The 19,245-nt window shown below is 34.9% G+C and overlaps 1 protein-coding gene across 1 annotated transcript; it reads right to left on the bottom strand.

Moving 5' to 3' along the window:
• Positions 1–20: 20 nt before the first annotated feature.
• ankrd1a (ankyrin repeat domain 1a (cardiac muscle)) lies at positions 21–5,754 on the bottom strand. The gene is made up of 9 exons (XM_084097500.1): positions 5,563–5,754; positions 4,110–4,289; positions 3,884–4,009; positions 3,685–3,792; positions 2,743–2,841; positions 2,535–2,633; positions 2,203–2,301; positions 1,573–1,671; positions 21–706 (listed from the first exon to the last, which is right to left on the bottom strand). Exons 1-9 carry the CDS (start codon positions 5,587–5,589, stop codon positions 593–595), a joined length of 951 nt encoding a protein of 316 aa, XP_083953626.1. The 5' UTR covers positions 5,590–5,754; the 3' UTR covers positions 21–592.
• Positions 5,755–19,245: the final 13,491 nt, after the last annotated feature.

The raw sequence follows: 19,245 nt of genomic DNA, 5'->3' as shown, positions 1-19,245 counted from the left end.
GAAGAAGGTGGAAACACATGGTGACACATACCAAAACACTTTATTCACATATGATTCAAATTATTCAAAATTACATTTAAGTGCAAGAATTACAAAACACATTTATCAATGCACATTTCATTATGTCCGTGAACCCGGTACCAAGTCTTTCACAAATCCAGTCCAAAATCACAAATCATTTCCAATAATAATATCCAATCATAATAAACATTCTCAGACCAGCATTCACATTCTGTTCCTTTTCTGAAAACTTATAGTTCGGTCTCTATTCTGTCTTGACATTTTCCCAGTAGATCAAACGGTCATGGACATTGTTCAAATGCTGTCACAAGTATAGAAAAGAAATTAAAATAATATTAAATAAATACACTGAACAAGCAAACAAACATCCAACCACTCACACATGTTCATGTCTTGTGCCACTCCCTCAAGCTTCTTTTTCTCTCAAAATCAAGTGAGAAAACAATATTTACAAATAACCTCATCAATATTTCGGACGCTCTATTGCCAGCAATTAGCGTCATCATTATGTAAATTGAAAAGTACTGTTCAGAAAGAAAGAAAGAAAGAAAGAAAGAAAGAAAGAAAACATTCAAAACAAAAGTTGTTCATCTGGCTTTGGTGCTTCCTCTTCATTAAAGTTATTCAGGATGTTTTTCACACCTTTTTGCCATGAAAGCAGAGTCTCCATTGGTGTCTTTCCATCCTGTAAATGACAGATCATTTTAAGGACATATCCATAAAAAATATACCTATTCAAACAGATATATTTGTACAACTAAGACTTCCAAGGAATACAGTATGAGATCATTCTTTCATTGTTCTTTTATCATTTGCACTGTCATCTTTTTTTGCATATCTTGCTTCTTAAATTTTATATTATGGAGAGTCAACATCGGGGCATTAAACATAATCCAGGGGCTGGTTTCACAAAGATAGACTTTGACTATGGCTTAGATATAGTAGATAGTCAGACTTCAGATAGACATCTAAATCAGACTGTTCCACAAAGCACTTAAGACTCTGACTATCTTAAGTAGGACTACACTGAAATGCATTCTGGGTAAAATAAGACACTTTTCAAAACAAAAAACATGGCAGATCGAGTAAGCGCATTCAGCCGCTCAGTGCAGTTTACCCCAGCGGAAAATATGTGTTTGTTGGAGGACTATAACAGTTACAAGGACATTTTACTTTGGAAATTTAGCGGAGAATAGTAACAAGAAGAAATGTTTAAATTATGAGCCATTTTCCCTTTTCTTTTGGCTGTTTGTAATGTAACTGATTGTTACTGCTGGTTGCCAAGGTAACATAGAGTCTAAGACCTAAGTTAGCCTGGGGGTAAGGTGTATAATTTTTTTGGTCTAAATTAAGTCAGTCTTTATTTTTGTGAAACAGTCTAACTTGCATTAGACTAGTCTATGAGCAAATTTTAGACTTGTCTAACACTATAGACCGGTCTAAAATAGCTTTGTGAAACCGGCCCCTGTAGTGACTGAATCTGTCTCTAGAGGGCACCATGTAACCTTCAACTAATACAGTAAAGATTGTATGTACCCTGATTGAACTTACCTTGTTTTTGGCATTTAGACTGGCTCCATACATCATCAGCAATTTTATCATTTTAAATCTATTTATCCTCACTGCGTCGTGCATTGGTGTGTCTCCATCCTACACAAGCACAAAACATTAGCATCAGAGAAGAAAGCAACAAATGGGACAATGTATTACTAATGTTATAAATTTGCTATTTAAAATTATTTTTTTTAAGTACATTTACATTTAGTCATTTAGCAGACGCTTTCGTCCAAAACGACTTACAAATTAGGACTAAATTAAATTGACTAAATTGTCTATTGACATGTCGACAAACCAAACTCAGCTAAAACTACAGTGTTTGACGGTGGGTCAAAGTAAACATGATTCGCATGATTAGCCAATGAAGACCATATGCAAATATATGCAAATGTGTTACATTGTTAAGTAGGTTTGTAACTGGAAGTAAGACTGGAATTGCTGACGACTCGATTCTTAACATTAACTTTATTTGTCGTGCACTTTGATCTTGAAACTTTGCAGGCCTTTTACACTCACAGACAGCTATATTACACACTGCATGAAAGGTAATATTTGAAAAAGCATAATAATGGCACTTTAAAGCTTCTGAATGTTATGGAAATAGTGTGCAAAAAGAATTCTTACCCTGTCTTTAGCATTGACATCCGCTCCACAGTGAATGAGAAGCTCAGCACAGTCGTAATGTCCCGTCCGAACTGCAACATGGAGGGGAGTGCTGCATAGCTGAAGATACACAAGAAGAGTTTTAGTTAGTGCACCTAGTGCTAAGAGTGCAAACTGCAGTGCCAACCCAGAGGCGCAAATTGAAAACTTTAAGCACAAGAAGGATACATTATGCTTTATCATTGCTTGCTACAGAAACTTTAGCATGTAAAGCATTAGAATGATTTGTGGATGTTATTATCACTGTCCAAAGACCATCTGGTGTCATATGCTCACAGGAGCTTTATATCTACCTTGTCTCTAGTGTTGAATTTGGCTCCTTTATTTAGAAGCAGCTCCAGAGCATGCAGGCTTCCACCTCTACAGGCCCAGTGTACAGCTGAGGCATCCAGCTATGATAATGATTTAAAAAAATTGCATCTCAGAATTATAATATAAAATAAATGAAAGGAAATAATCTTGTAGCACTGGTGTAAAAGTCACATCAGCCATCTGTGCTACCTTGTCTTTTTGATCCATGGATGCTCCACTCTCCAGGAGCTTCTGCATGATCTCTGTGTGACCTTGTGCACTGGCTTTATGCAGAGCTGAGCGTTTAAACTGAGAGAGAGAACAAGTGAGAGTCAGTGTTGTTCCTGTTAACTAAAAATAAAAACTAACTGAAATAAAGAGGGAAAATATAAAATATATATATCAGGTAAAAAAAAAACCTACCAAAATTACTAAAACTAAAGCTGAAATAAAAATAAATTAAAGCTGAATAGAAATATACAGTCTAACTAAAAAATATTCAGACACCAGATATAATTTTTGATCTTATTTTTACTAGTGGGTGCAGTATAGTTCATTTATGTAAGTGAGGATAGCAAAATAAAGTAAACTGTGACATATTATACCCAAAAAGTCTTCATACAGTGGACTACCAGTAAAATGTATAAAAATTTGGGACCAAAAATTATTCAGACATGACCCGACCATGTTTTGTGACCCGACCAAGTGTTTTTTCTTTAATTGCTAATGCAACCTTTTTACACCACAGACTAAACAAAATTAAGCATTGCTTGGTAATTGGTTAACCTAAATTGTTATTATCTAATTGTGTACTTAAATTTAACAGCTGAAGGCTGACAGCTATTCAACCTAATTCCTTTGTGAGACAGTAACAGAAGGATGGCCAAAACCAGTGAAATATCAACTGATTTGATAACTCTGAGTTCTTGTCATATTTTATTACTATTTTTAAACTATAGCGAATAAACTGTGATAATGTGAGAAATGTTGAAGGTGTTTGAATAAATTTTGATTTGACTGTATATATACTATACTATACTATACTTCTATGTAAAATAACACTGGTAAGGGTTTAATGTGTATTGGAACACGCAGCACAACTGAAGGAAAGTGTGAGATGTGTGTGTGAGTGTTTTTGTGTTACACACTCACATGATCACAGGCATTGGGGTCTCCACCATCTGATAAATATTTCTCAACAACAAGTATTTTTTTCTCTGTGACAGCCTTTAGGAACAAAGCCTGGTCCACTGTATCAGGCTGAAAAAATGTTAGCCAATAATTACACCTCAAATCTGTACATTTTAGGGGTTTAAAATGATATAGCAGTATTGTGGAAAGAGTTCCTTACCAGGATATCGGGCTCTGGCTGTTTCTTTAGCACTTGAATCTTCCTTTCCTTTCTCCTCTTCCTCAACTCCAAAATGTTAAAGAGGTCTTCTACAGTTTCTAGTTTTAAATGTCCTGACCGGTCAACCTAAGAAAAATAAAAAGACAGATGTTTTTTCATTATGCTACTGTGCAAAAATGTAAAGCCATGTTCTCTTTTATCAAGTTGTAGGCCTATTCATTCTTACATTGAGTTTGAGCTTCTCTTCACTCAGTTTGATGTCTTTCTGGGAGGTGTCATTCAGGTCCTGTTGTGTCTGAAGACCATCCTGTTTCTCCTGAATGATGCTGGTCTCATATTCTCCTGCAGCGAACGCCTCTGCACAGGCACCTCCTGCCACCTTTCCCTCACCTCTCTTCCCGGTGACCTGTGATTAGATGTGACAACCATAAGTCTTGGATATCGTATGCGTATGAATGGAAGTCAATGTAGCACAAGCATCTGTGGTCTAGTGTGACCACAGCTTTTTTTCAAGGATTGAACAGCTTCCAGAGAAAGAACAAGTGTGTAGTTTAAAGTAGATGTAATATGATTTAGTGATTGTGTGGGTGGGGTGAAGGGAGTGTTCAGCTGTTTTGAGAACCTAAAATAATTAGACACATTTCTGTTTAAAATAGGAAGACAGGCCAATGCAGTTGGCTTATTCTAGACATCATGGAACCTTCTTAATCGCTGACAGATATTTAATAACACCACATCACTCCCTCCCCCCCATTCTTTCTTTTTTTACTCATTTATGCCTTTCTCTTCTCTTATTTTCTTTAATGTACGTTCTGTTTCTTATATATTCTTTATTTCTTCCCTTTCTCTAAGGATATGTAAGCACACACATTTACTTTTCTCTGTCTCTCTTATTTTTTAAATTCACTTTACTGATCACTTTTTATTCATATTAATTTTCTACTTTTTTCTCTTGTGTTCTTTCTTTAATGTAATTTATTTTTCTTATATTCTTCATTTCTTTCAACAATACAATTGTAGCTTGTGAGCAGTGTTATATAATATTCTATTTATTAAAACTATATATTACATTTTTAATTAGCTTTTATTTTTTTCAGTATTAATTTTAATAATTTTGTTATCTTCTTTTCATTTTTAATTACTTTACATATCTCTATTTATCTTTATATTTACTGTATTTCCATTTGCAGTTTCTTTTGTCTTTCCTACAAGAATATGTAAGCATAAACACACACATACAATGTTGTGTGGGTGTGCTTTCTATCTCTTTTTCTTTCTCTAAAAAATATGACACGTATTTGCATTGGATATTCAAAATAAATTCTATCCATATAAAATTTTGTTAGTTAAATTTAAGTTAGTTCATAACATGCACAAGTAATTCAGGGAACCTGTTACCACAACTTAAATAAATGCATGGCTGCAAGTTAAAAACATATTCATTTAATTAAACATTTTAAGTTGCAAACATTATTTTGTTGAGTTCTGTTGGCAGTTCTTCTAACTAACTCAATATAGTTTGTTGGTTGAACATAATTTAATTCATTACTCAAAAAAAAGATAAAAAAGAAAGAAAGAAAGAAAAAGAGATGCAAACTGTTTAGCCAACACATTAATGTGTAGAGTGTGTCAATTACATTAAGATGAGAACGCGCTGCATGCATCACCACAAAACTTACCAGCTCTTCAACACGCAGCAGTCCCATGTCTATGATCTGGAGTTTGTGTCTTCAGCTCTCGGTTGTGAGTTTTTCTGTAAGGCTGCCTGTCAGTGGTGGGCGTCGCTGGGCGATAGTTCTCTTTTGTGGTAAATTAAGAGTCCCAAAGCAATCGGTGTTGCCTGCTCAGCTCCCTAAGGATCTGTGTATCTCCTCTCCATCATTCACCACCCATATATATGGTTCCAGACTCTGGCGCGGACCATAAAAAAGTTAGATCATATCCCTTACTTTCTCTCCTGCTCTTTCACCGCCCACAAAATTCCAATGACACCTTCATTCATTCTTCCCGAACCTCTGATGAATCTCGCGCGCACGATGACTGCACGAGCCAGGAACGCGCGGCTTCCGTTCTGGTATGTAGCCTAGCTCTAGACTTACAAGACTGACCTGCGACCACTGACACGTGTGCAACAGGTGCACAACGGCATGACTACATAGTCTATTTCTCTCGTGAGAAAAGCAATAAAGCAGTGTGTGACGTGGCTTTTTTGTCAATCATAGTAAGGGAGACTAGTTGTCACACTTTTCAGGCCTGCTGCTCCAATTAATATCTCTCAGGGTAGGTCTATTTTTTAAATTCAGCTTCTGTTAAGGCCCATATGATAAAGTCTTGCCTAAAAAAAGGTATTTCCCCAGATATTTTCCAGTATAAAAAGACAGTTCATGGTGTCACACTACATGGGGATAGTTGTCACAAATGGTAACCATTAGGCTGTCTATTAAAGGCGTTTCATTTCAATTTAAAGATTAAAAATAATTAATAATTTAAAAAAGATAACACAAATATATCATCTTTTTGGTTAAGATAATATGCAAATACATACAGTATGACAAAGATGCAATAACTTCTAGCCCCAGTCACCCCCAGAACAGTACAGTAGACCTATTACAGTATACAATTTCTTTGTATGTTTGTTTGTGATGATTACATTTAAATTCAAGGACATTTATTTATTTTTGCGCTCTCTGTTTTCACATGGGCTCGTTTTTAGTGTTCATGTCACCATGCGTCCTTTTGCAATCAAGAGCTGTTAACACTCACTATGGCCGTTATAATTAAAGACTCCATTGTAACAAATGTTCAAAAATAACATGCCAGTCTGTGAAGTTGTGCAAGTCTGGCGTGAGCATGACAGGTATGGAATGATGTCTGTGAACTTCCTTTCACATTGCAATACTGTCTGATGACAGTCAGTAACATAGGCTTTTAATAGCCTTATGGTAATGACAGAGTGACATGTTTGAGACACCTTTTCACCTCTTATGGACAGAGAGCAATATGTACAGATAAATCTGAGCTGATGTCATCCATCAACAGCAGTGTTTTTGCAGATGCATGTATCTGCAAGGTGCTCATGTCCTTCAGCCACAAGCTGAGCAGGTGCAGAATTGCACACAAGTGTGATCACTCTGTGATATGAAGTTTACTGTAAAGTGTGAGGAGCTCAACCAGTCCATCAGACATAAATCAAAATCAATCACAAGATTATTTGCAATGGAGTTTTCCTTAAAAGGAGACACTCAGGCCAGGACACTAGACTGACACTTTGACTAGACACTTTATCTGAGAGATACCAAAGGTCATGACTTTGGAGATGAAGAAAGAATGACTAATGCGAGTGTATTGCTTAAGGGCACAGGACTGGATTGCCATTTGTGAGGTTCAAACCTTCTCCTTCTCACCAATCTCAATCTTACAAAAAAAAAAAAAAAAACCCTCCCAGATGTATTAATGATTAAACTGAATAAATACCATAATTTCTACAGTTATTCACATTATTGCACCATAATAAATTATCTTACACGTTTTATTTTATTTTTTATTTTTACAAAATTAATTAAGCGAGTACATAAAAAATAATCAAAAAGCGTTTTGGTTACTTTTACTTTCCCCAATGGTAAGCCTATTTATATACACACTGTCTGAGTTGCTGCATTATCACAGTGATTATTATGTTATATGTTTGGCAACAGTTCTTCTAACCATAATTGATGGAGTATGTAGCTTTTTATTTCTTAAACAACCATGTAGGAAGACATGGCCATATACAGTATGACAATGTCAAGATTCATCAGGCTCAAATTGTGAAAGAATGGTTGGGAGCGAGCATGAAGAATCATTTTAACAGATGAATTGGCATCTCTGAGTCCAGACCTTAAGTTAATTGAAAGTCTTTGAGATCTGCTGGAACAAACTTTACAGAGTTCTTGACTCTTGCATTATCATTACTAGCCTGGCAAGCCAGACCTACATCAAGATACATTTTGCTGCCGCTAGGGTGCGTCTAGATTTCTAGGCTATATCATTATAAGATTTTGACCAAAAATTCCATTCTTCCTCCGAATTCGATTCCTCCCCGACCGTGTGAACTTCGGAATTCCCTGATCCAAGCCCACATTCAAGCCTTGTCTCTGCCACTGATTCTCCCCAGCCCCAGGTCTCCTTCGTCGTCCAGCTCCAAGTCTCCTTTGTAACTAAATACAATAAAATATTTAATCCACAATATTTAATCCACAAATAACACATGACTTTGGTATTTAAACAGATCTTAAAAAGAGAGCATATTGTTTGTTTTTTTGTGTGGAAAATTTGCATTTGTTACATTTATAATAAAATTTAAAGAAGATTTTATAATATTTTGTAATGGCAGTGGTTAATATATTAATTAATATATATTAGCAACAAACGATTAAGTAACATATAGTTGGTTAATGGCCTGAAACATGGTCTGAACAGTAGAGAGGAAAGTCACTTGTGGGCCTGAGATCAGTTTTAGCTCTCTGTAGGGCGTGGGAGAGGAGTGCTCCCACATTGCTTGAGACAGCAGCCCCTGAAATAGGACTCTTATATGCCTATAATAGTAGTATAAATTGAGTGGTGGTGTTAAAATCTTTTATGGAACAGCCGGTCATGTAAAAAAAAAACCCCCAAAAAAACCATAGTAATGGTATAAAATGGAGCACTGAAAAAAAGCTGCATATTTTCTCTGATATTCAAAATGAAATTCAGACTGCATGAAAAAAGCGTTCATTTTCAAATCGACTATAGCCCTCACAATGCTTTCTATGCTGAACTGCTCATTTAATGATAGCTGTCGATCTGTAATACTACACTAAAAGTGCAAGAGGGTTCCTGGTTTTATAGTGATCTCCATATGCTATCATTGGCCACTGCTATGGGTGGTTTCACGTTTGAAGGGTGAGCAGGTGGAAGTAGCCTATTCATGATTGATATTTTCTCCCAGCCGAGACCTATGCTGCGTTTCAATTTGCCTACTTGTACTACACCCTGAAAGTATGTACTCTTTTTGTGAAGAAAAAGTGCATACTTTTGAGTGTGTACAGAAGAGTAGACAAGCTTTGGGACATAGGCCTACTATAACGTCATACAATTGCATCTTTAACGGTTGCTCTCTGTCGCTTAGTTACACGCATCCTGTCATGCAAACTGACCTGTCAATCATCTTGTCAAATATAAATTCCTCCACATTTCATTTCCTACCGTATCGGAGAGAAATGCAATAGCACTTTGATCTGCAGTCGCGGGTCTTTTATGTAGAGAACTCTCCTCATATTAATGCATAATAATGCATTTAAAAGTTAATGGCCAAACAGATCTTTAAAAAAGTCCACATTGTTATTGCAGATTAAATATAACACGGATAACATTAAATAAATATTTTTCTATCAGGTTAAACTTTGATTAGTCACTCAAACCTTTATCTAAACCTCTCACCGTCAGTCGAACATACCCGGCATTGCATTTTTTTAAACACTTTTTACTCGTGTTTGTCACAAGATTATGGTGCAATGGGTTGTGGGCAATATTAGCAGTGTGCACAGATCCACACTTCGAAAATCCTCAGAGGATGTCTGGCATACTCTTTTCAACATAGGCTACTATGCTTTGGGACACACTTATTTTAATCTCATATATTGTTTAGGATGGATAGTATGGACATTGAGACGCAGGGCTAGCCTACTCCTATAAGCTGGATGGCAACCGCCAAGAAAGAATAATAAGAAGAGACCTACTCCTATGAAGACTATGGAAGTTGAATTTGAATAAAAGGGGGTAGGCTTACTATGATATTAGACTACATAGCCTATAATAAAAGATAACGAATTTCAAACCTGAACCAAACATATTTTTATTCAAAGATCAACAGTCTGTCATTAGTCTTCAGTCTGCCACAAAAACAACAACATTAAAATCATGAACTGTTGTAACAGTGCGTAATTCAGACCTTTCAGGCTATAGCCTAACGCTAATAAGCCTTATGCCAAAATTATTATTACAACTAAATTGTCGGTCATTAAATAAGAAAACTAAATAATTGTTTACATTTACATTGTTACAACAGCTTAGATTTCGGGACTGTCCCGAATTTTTTGGGACGTCTGGTCACCCTAGTTTCTCCTTATTGTGATGCTATTGGTAAGACTCAGAGGTATGTTTCATATCAGCTAACAGGCCAAGTATAAATATCAGAGCACTGGCTGACTGTAGCCTCAGCTCGTTCCTCTCACACAGAGATACTGGTAGCATTAGCAAGCCTGATAAACAGCAGGGCATGCTACTGCTATACTGACTCTCCCCCAGAGACATAAAACTCAGTTCTGAGTTGGTTTTTACAGGACTTTGCTGATTACTGTGACTATCACAGTACTTATTTCATTACTGCAATTTTTGACTTGCAGTATATTTACACTTTTTGAATACTGTGTAAAGTATATTTGTAGAATACTTTACACAGTATTCTACTGTGAACTCGTATACAGTAATTTCCTGTGCACAAACAGTAAATTACTGTTGATTTCACATGATTTCTTTTTTTTTTTTTTTTACAGTGTAGGGTTTTAAGGCATAACCCCACGTGTTTTCAAAGACAATTGGGAATGTGTGTCTGTATATTGACAGTTGTGAGGTTTAGTTAAATTTAGCCATTGGCTTTGTTGGTGTCTCTAATTAGGGTTATTTACGGAGTGTTACCAAGAGTATATGTTTCAGTATTACTGAAGGCTTGTAGGGATTCTGAGCTAACCCACTAACCTTGGCAAATGGCTTCTCTGGCAAGTGATTGCATAGGTGCTGCACATGCAACAGCTGCCTTAGTTTATTATGATTTTTTTTTTTTTTTTTTTTTTGGATCCAAACAGGCACTACACCAAAATAACTGGCCATCCTCAGAGTTTAGATTAGCAGGATGTACACAAACATCCCACTCTTCCTTGCCCACATGCATGCATGCAAACATACTCAGAGACATGTAGAGTATGATTTAATAATCATGAAGAAACATCCATGCATGGATTGAACACAATAAGAAAATAACACATAATGTTCTGCTAAAAAAAAAAAAAAAAAAAAAAAAAGAAAAAGATCAGTTCCCAATACAAATGGCTATTTGGAATTCTTATTTAATCCCAGAACTGAAAAAACAGACTAGGGGGCCCAGCCCAGGCCATACATGGGACAGGGGCAGTAGAACACCCACAAATCAAACAAGAATGTTGGAATCATGTTCTCACAATGACAGGGGCTTGGAATGCTACAAGGATTCAGAAGTGCTATGAAGTTTTGGGAATGGTGAGGGGATTTAGGATTCTATGTCCTCAGCTGTGGCCATATGTGTTGTTTTAAGATAATTTATCTCCCCTCTTGGTTCACATGACAGCTTGCATGCGAATCACTTGATCCCTCAATGTGTCCAAAACAAATATATTTCCTCAACACCTGACCATTCCAAGAGCACCTGACAAGGTTCTATGATAACGTTTTTCTCTGTTGATTTACAACACATCTATTAAATACTTCCACATTTAGGTCTTAGTGATGAATGGGCACAGTCTGTTCAAACTATTAAAAAACTCAATTCATGCATATGTGTTTTATTGTTAATAAGAGGTTCTATTTTCATGAATTAGTTCATTTACATATTTATTTTATTGTACCCTTCATTGTAAAAAAACAACTAAATTTTCGAGTTAACAAAACATTTAGTAAATACAAAGAAATAAAATGTTCTTGAAACTACATAAAACCGATGACAGACCAACATAATTCCCCCAAATGTTGTCCCAAACACAGTTGTCTGAACAAAGAACTTCATATTGCTGAAATAAGTTAATAAGTGCATTCAGCATCCATTGCAGCATGAATAAATTATGTTTACTGTTATATGATTGTTTTGCTGTTTACTGACTTGTTTACTGAAATATTTCCTATACGACTATGTATACTGCTATCAAAACAATAAATGAATTTGTTGTGTTACTAAATGAAAATTTGCAGAACAAGAAAACTCTTATTGTTTTGATGAAGTCATTGGCTGAATTAGTTTTTTTTGCATTTAGTGAACAAACAAATTCTAATTGACAAAACAAAGTGTTAGTACAATAGTGGAGAGAACTTAAATCTGAACGCATCAAGTTGCCTTGGATTTTTAAGTTTTACTAAGTTTACAGTGTGAGATATGACAACAGCACATTAATTAATAAGGCAAAGGCATGGTATCAACAACCTGATCTGATGAAAAAACGTAAATGAAAAAAAAACATTAGCATGAAGGCCTGCTAAAATACTGTATGTATATAATACTGCACTTTATAAAACAAATTGGACGTAATTTCTTACACTATAAAAAAATAATAAATGAATAATTGAACATCATTGCATCTTTCTGTTATGAGGGTGAAGGATGAACCCAATCGCAGACAGTTTGCAGGACACACAAGGTTTATTGGTGACAGAAAACAGGGAAAACAAAACCCACGAGGGGGCAAAACGTAGGCAGGGCAAATAAAGAGTAACAAAAACTAGACTATGACTAGACAATTAACTAGACAATAAACAAACAGCAAATACAAGATCAGAACTTCAATAGACAATCCACTTGACAGGAATACTCACAGGTAGATCAAGACAGCAGACATGAGGGGATTAAAATAGGGAACAAATGATGAGGGCAACAGGTGATAATGGGGAAACAATGACTAAACAAGGATAACAAGGAGGGCGGGGCTAGATGACGAGACAGCACAAGCACATGGCCCAGCAAAAGGCCATGTGTGTGCACATAAAACATGGGTCTGTCATGATCCCGCCTCAAGACCAGGGAAAATCAATGACTAGATGGCAGAATCATGACACTTTCTTTTTATAACTGAAATATTTGGACATTTAACACGTAATTACATTAAATATTGTTGTGGTGGATAACCTAAGCTATCAGGTTATCTGTATGCTATATGCTATACTTATGCTAATTAAACAGACATTAATGGTCATTATAAACATATATCAAACAACATCATAATGTGCTTTTGAATTGTAATTGGGTGCTAAAGAGCACCCATTAAAAGTTTTCTGAGCCAATGGAATCAATTGTGGTCCTAATGGAGACCTAATTTTAAGGGTGGATGCAGCATGTACTTGGGTTGGTTCATGAATGAATACATTTTATGACTATAATGTTATGGTTCTGCAAGAGAGAGGACCCAGATGCAGAATGAGCAGTGATGTTTTATTGACAAGATTGTAGACAGGGAACAAGGAGAGTGAGGCGTGAAAACATTCAAACTGTAGGGCAGATCTTGCTGATCTCTTCGATGTAGCACTAGTCTTGCTGCCAGGCAGAGGCTCACAGAACCAGAGGCTTGACACTTGAGAATCAGACTGCTACTCCATCTAGCTGCCAGGCAGTGAGGGTCAGTGGCCAGGAAATCTCAGGACCAAGGCCAAGCCCCCTTGTTTAGTCGATAGGCTTGTTCGACTTGAACCGGCACTGTACAGACCGATCGGTTTATGACATCAAAGTACCGCGAGAGTGATTGAAAAGCATACGGAGACGTCAGCTCTCTAATCGCTCTCGCGGTACATTCACCGATCGGTATGTGCAGCGCCGGTTCAAGTTGAACAAGCCTCTTGTACTCCTTTGCTTTAACTGGAAATGAGGAGAGGAGCACATGGCCAACACAAACAAAGACAGAGCCATGTGCTCAGGCACATGACAAACAAGGAAACATTAAACAGTGACAAGACAGACAAGACTGTCAGGGCAAGACGGATGGAGCTCACCTCAAACTAAATGGGCAAAAATGAAATCTAGTCAATGCTAGAGGTGAATTTAGTCAGAAAACATATGGGGCCGCGTTTCCCAAAATCATTGTAAGCTAGATCGTAGAACCAATATTGTTGTCACCAATGGCATTTTAGAATTTTAGAATGTGTTTGGTTTTTGCAGAAGGTTTCTGAGACTCCACATGATTGCCTGATGCTTTGTGTCTCTAAACACTAAACCAGCCATAAACACTATAGGGAAAAGGGATTGTGTGTTTGCCTATACTGCAGACATATGAGAATGCAGTCACGCTCTGGTATGAACATTTGGTTTTGAGATTTAAGATTGTATTTTTATGGCCTTTCTTGCAGCTGTTGAAGTGTTATAAATTACAGGGACATACAGAATTCTTCATGGGCCTGTATTCTGTTTCCCTTCGTTGTGCCAAATTTGATCACTCTTTCACACACAGTCATAATGTGATCACCTGGTACGCAGGTTCTTCCCACAGCTGTTCACTTTTAGCTGAAATGATTCTTAGTAATTCAAATGTGTCTCTTATGAGTCTGTGTGTTATGATTTAAGAATGTGTTTTGCCATGTTATGTTATTTACATATAGGCAATGTTGCAAGTAGTATTTCTCTCTCTTACTTTCTCCCCTTCTATTTATCTATTTTAAGTCAGCACTATCAATAGAAGGCAAAGAGTTCATTGTTCCCTTCTTTTTAGTCAAAGCAACAGAATCTTATCTGCTTCTGCAGTCATTGTGTGAGGGGATAAGAGTGAGAGGACGAGAAAAAAGATGTGAGAGAGCAGGACAGAGCAGAGAAGAGAAGAGCAAGAGAGGGTACATACAAATATCCTAAGGTAAATGTCATCAATCAGTATAAGTGTGCAAAATATGCATGCTAATGAATCCGTTATTCTCTCTCTCGCTTATTATTTTATTTTATTTTTTACATTTCTATCTCAGATTTTTCCATTGCTTCATCATTATGGCATGACAAAAAGTTGGCTGGGGACAGTAGCTTTAAAAAGTATAAGAAAACCATCAGGTTTAATGTAATGTAATGTTTCATTTGTCAGTATATGTTTACTCAGTTCCTGGTATTTCACTCCTTTATATAATCTTTAACTTAATACAATTAATAAAGAAAGAAAATTCACTGAATAAATAATTAATACATTGATAAAAAAAAAGAATTGTATTAAATATTTGGCCCTGCATTTTTCTTTCTATTTCTTTCTTTTGGTCTGCATATGAGTTTGTTGATATAAATAACATATTCTGTCAATACTAAAAAATGTTCAAGAGGAGCTTTAATTAAAGTAATTTCTTTAATTAAAGTTTAATTTAAGTAATTTCTCAGTGACTGAATTTTTATAGCTTATTATGTGAGGGTGATCCAAAGGTATTTTTTTTTATTGCAGTATATTCCTCCTCATGACAGGTTAGGCTTTGACAAGCCAACGGCTATAGCAACCCAGCTGTCAGAGTGACTCAATAGACACAGCAACCTCAAGCTTTATGCACTGATGGTGAGACTCTTCTCTGATGTTATAATGTATCTGTGCAATGCTTTGAACATCTAGCTGGTCTTGAAGATGTTATTTGCGCGTTAACAACTCCGGCTCTTTGAGTTGTACACATTAAAATCCTTTGAAATGACAGGTGATCACTTCCTTACATCTCACTGTTTTTATTTATTTAATTTTCTATAAATAGTGGCGTCTAATGGCACGTGAAATACGGATTTGAAGGACAGCCAGCGGTATAAAAAGAAAATCTCACTAAAACCCTTTTTACGCACTCTAAAATGCATTTTCCACTGTGCATGTTTGCAGTTGCACGCACCTAAAGAAAATGAAAAGAAAATTACATATTGTTCTGTATGTCGATGGGCGCTCACGCATAGTTTTAGCATCCATGTAAACAATGCATTAATATGTACACATCTGAATAAAGACATCAAAATGCATGAGGGAGCAGAGATGTCAGAAGATCTTTCATTGAGGAGCTGGATATTCAGTTCAAAGGGCACTGCACTGATGTTCTGTTGCTAGGGTAACATGTTTACATTATTCAAAGCTATAACACACAGATGTGTATCTCATTAAGAAATGTACATGCATCACCATTCACCCACCAGAGCCTGTGGTATCACCCACTCAAGGACTCACCCACACACTTAGGAGTAGATTAAGGTCCTACTATCCTGTATGGGCAATGTTAGTAGAAAGGTTCCCAGCATCTTAAACAGTATTAGAATGCATGGGCTGAAACCGAAACAACAGGTTTAAGTAGACAACGGCTAGTTGTCATACAGGGGAAGTCTCATATCAGTAACTGGTTTTGAGTCAAAAGCAACACTTCTGAGTCATAATTAATGTCCTCTTTAGCAGTAATTTTGCCTGTTGGTTAAAAATGGCTATAGCTCAATACTGAATATAATACTGAGTCAACTAATGAAGGTATTTCAACCAAATGTTTGAACTTTGTTCTCATGCAGGACAAAGGTATAGCCTATGTTTTAAAATGTTATTTAATAAAAAATGTATATTCAAAATTGTAATATTTAATAAAATTGTTACAAAATAATTTTATATAATTTAATACTTATTTTCAATAAATTAAAATGCATAAATGTAAATTACAATATTTTAGATTTGAGCTATTATGTGTGTCATAATTGTTTTTTGGTTTGATATTATATACTAATATCGGAAAGGTCACAAAGGTCAATGTGTGTATTGTGTGTGTGTATATTACCAATATAAATATATCACTGATTCTTGAGATAAGGGACAAAAGAAGTTAATTTTTTATTATTTAATAATACATTATTATAAACTGATATATTTGTAGACAAAGGTCTCAGCTAAAGAATGTAAGGGAACAGGTTTTTCTGAAAATGTTTTTTTCTAAAAATGTAGGCGACATTTATTCACTTCATAACTTAACTTCATCAGATGCATTATGCTATTTTAATTTGATTCATCCAACACAAATGTAAAGTCGTCCGTTATGTATAATGGGGTTCAGTAAAGGAGCTTATAAGTGAAAAAATACATTGTCTACATTTTTTTTCTGGGTTAGGGTTATTATGAACAATCCAGTTACTAAATTAATTTATTCTCTACCCTCCTTTTTAATATTAAACCTATATAACCAATATTCTTAAATCAGGCATAATATCATGTAGTTCAGTTAATGTTTTAATATTTTAACACAATAAATGGAAAAAAGAAAGAGATATTTTAGAAACCTTAACAGAAACTTTCATTTGATGGTGTTAAATACTATGGAAGTTGAATAAACTGACGGAGTTGACGAAGGTCCAACTGAAGTTACAACAACTGATTGACAAGACAACAAATTAAGACAACTATAGGGTGAAATGCCCTAATGTGGGATATTTTTTACATTTCAGACTTCTGTAACATATTGCGATGTGTAGCTGAAACATTAAATCCAATTCAGATTACACAGAAAAAAACTCAGTGAGAAAATTCAGATAACACATTCATAAGAGAAATTATAGACATATTAGTGCTCTTAGTCCAAGTCGTCTGAGACTATCTGCAGTTTCCTAATGTGGGACAGTTGTGTCCCTAATGCGGGACACTGAAAAATCTATGATTAAAGGCCCAAAATCACCTTCATTCATGTAGAATAGTAAAATTTTCTTAAGTTAGTCATTTTTAAATATTTAATTTAATACAACAATCCTTCCAGTGGTTTGTTTTTCTTATTTTAGTGGTACACTACAGTATGTCTCATTCTGGGTCTCACAGAATAAGAAGCATACTGTATGTTTTTATAATAGGAACTGCAATATTTCATAAAATATAAAGGATCATCAATTTTGAATTCATGGTGACAGTATGTAAAGATGTTATAAGGCATGTAAATCAGGCCAAATACTGTATATGTAAATAAAATCATGAAATAACATTAGAATAATTCCCCATATGCAAAATTTATATATATATATATATATATATATATATATATATATATATATATATATATATATTAGGGCTGTCAAAAGATTAATCGCAATTAATCGCATCCAAAATAAAAGTTTGTGTTTAAATAATATATGTGTGTGTACTGTGTATAATTATTTTGTATATATAAATACACACACATGCATGTATATATTTAAGAAATATTTGCATACATATACTGTATTTATATATAATTGATATTATATAAATATAATTTTTTTATATATAAATAACACATTTTTCTTAAATATATACATGCATGTGTGTGTATTTCTAGATACAAATTTAATTATACACAGTACACTCACATATATTATTTAAACACAAACTTTTATTTTGGATGTAATTAATCGCGATTAATCTTTTGACAGCCCTAATATATATATATAATTTTTTTAATAATAAATAATATATATATATATATATAAACTTTATTTTAAGGTGACGTAGTTACATACTCAAATAAGTACTGAGTAATATAACTATGTCCTTACTATAGAGTTACGGTTAGGGTTTGGTTTAGGGTTAGTTACTTTTAATTATGCATAATTTACTGTTATTACTATAGTAAGTACACGTGTAACTACGACACCTTAAAATAAAGTGTTACCAAAATTATATATAATATCACTATATAAAGAGTTTTGTGAGCATTTGTCAACTCCATCAGCTTACAAGTCAACTCTGTCAGACATAAAACCTCACGGAATTGACAAAACTGAATATTTTGCTACCTTAACCACATGTTGTGGAGAAATCATTTGCAATCATTTGAGAAATCAAAATTCAGTTGCCTTAATTAACATATGCAAATGCCAAGATTTATCCCACAACTATTCACAGAAACTATTACACCGGGATGACGGAGATAACATGTTAAAGCTGTGACTGCATAAACTTCAACATTGTTTGTATAAAAGACAAAAAATTATAAAACTTCCAGAACTATGTGTCCTATACCACTTTGAGCAGGAAATAGGATAGGGTTCCTCGGAGTTTAAGATGACCATGATAAAAAAAAAATCCTGAGTTGATGCAAAGTGAGGATGCAACTTTGATAGGCATTTTTTTAAATAGAAAATATAATTCAAGATTTATTTTTTGTATTGTTTGATAAATTACAGATCTTTGCCTTTCAATTTTGATGAATTTCTTTATTTTTAACATAAAGAGGGCTTCTGTGTGTAGGGCATGTTTTTCCCTTATCTAAGAATATAGTGATATATATCACTGATTCAACCTCACCTGGAGAGGAAAAAAGAATAAGTGCCAGTGTGTGTGTGTGTGTGTGTGTGTGTATATATATATATATAGCCTACTTATTTATATAATTTATTTTATATATATATATATATATATATATATATATATATATATATATATATATATATATATATATATAATTTTCAATTCAGTCTGTCTTTTGGCCCAATGACTTTTCTCTTAATAATGTTACGAATGCTGGGAAACTGTTCTAAACTGTTCTCTCCCTCCGCTGGTATCAATCTACAGAACCGCGTAAACAAGCGCGTGAATCCCCCGCCCCTTCTCTGCGCGAGCGCTCCT

The sequence above is a fragment of the Abramis brama genome, assembly GCF_963993115.1.
Source record: "Abramis brama genome assembly, chromosome: 21".
In the NCBI taxonomy this organism is placed as follows: domain Eukaryota; kingdom Metazoa; phylum Chordata; class Actinopteri; order Cypriniformes; family Leuciscidae; genus Abramis; species Abramis brama.
This window is presented reverse-complemented; position numbering and strand designations above follow the sequence as displayed.

What these genes read in the sequence shown, in the direction of transcription:
- ankrd1a (XM_084097500.1), bottom strand. Translation starts at nt 5,589, where the DNA reads ATGGGACTGCTGCGTGTTGAAGAGCTG. An exon ending in AGCCAGAGCCCGATATCCTG is followed by an intron (nt 3,793 to 3,883) that starts GTAAGGAACTCT and finishes ACATTTTTTCAG; the next exon opens with CCTGATACAGTGGACCAGGC. An exon ending in GTCTAAATGCCAAAAACAAG is followed by an intron (nt 707 to 1,572) that starts GTAAGTTCAATC and finishes TGTCATTTACAG; the next exon opens with GATGGAAAGACACCAATGGA.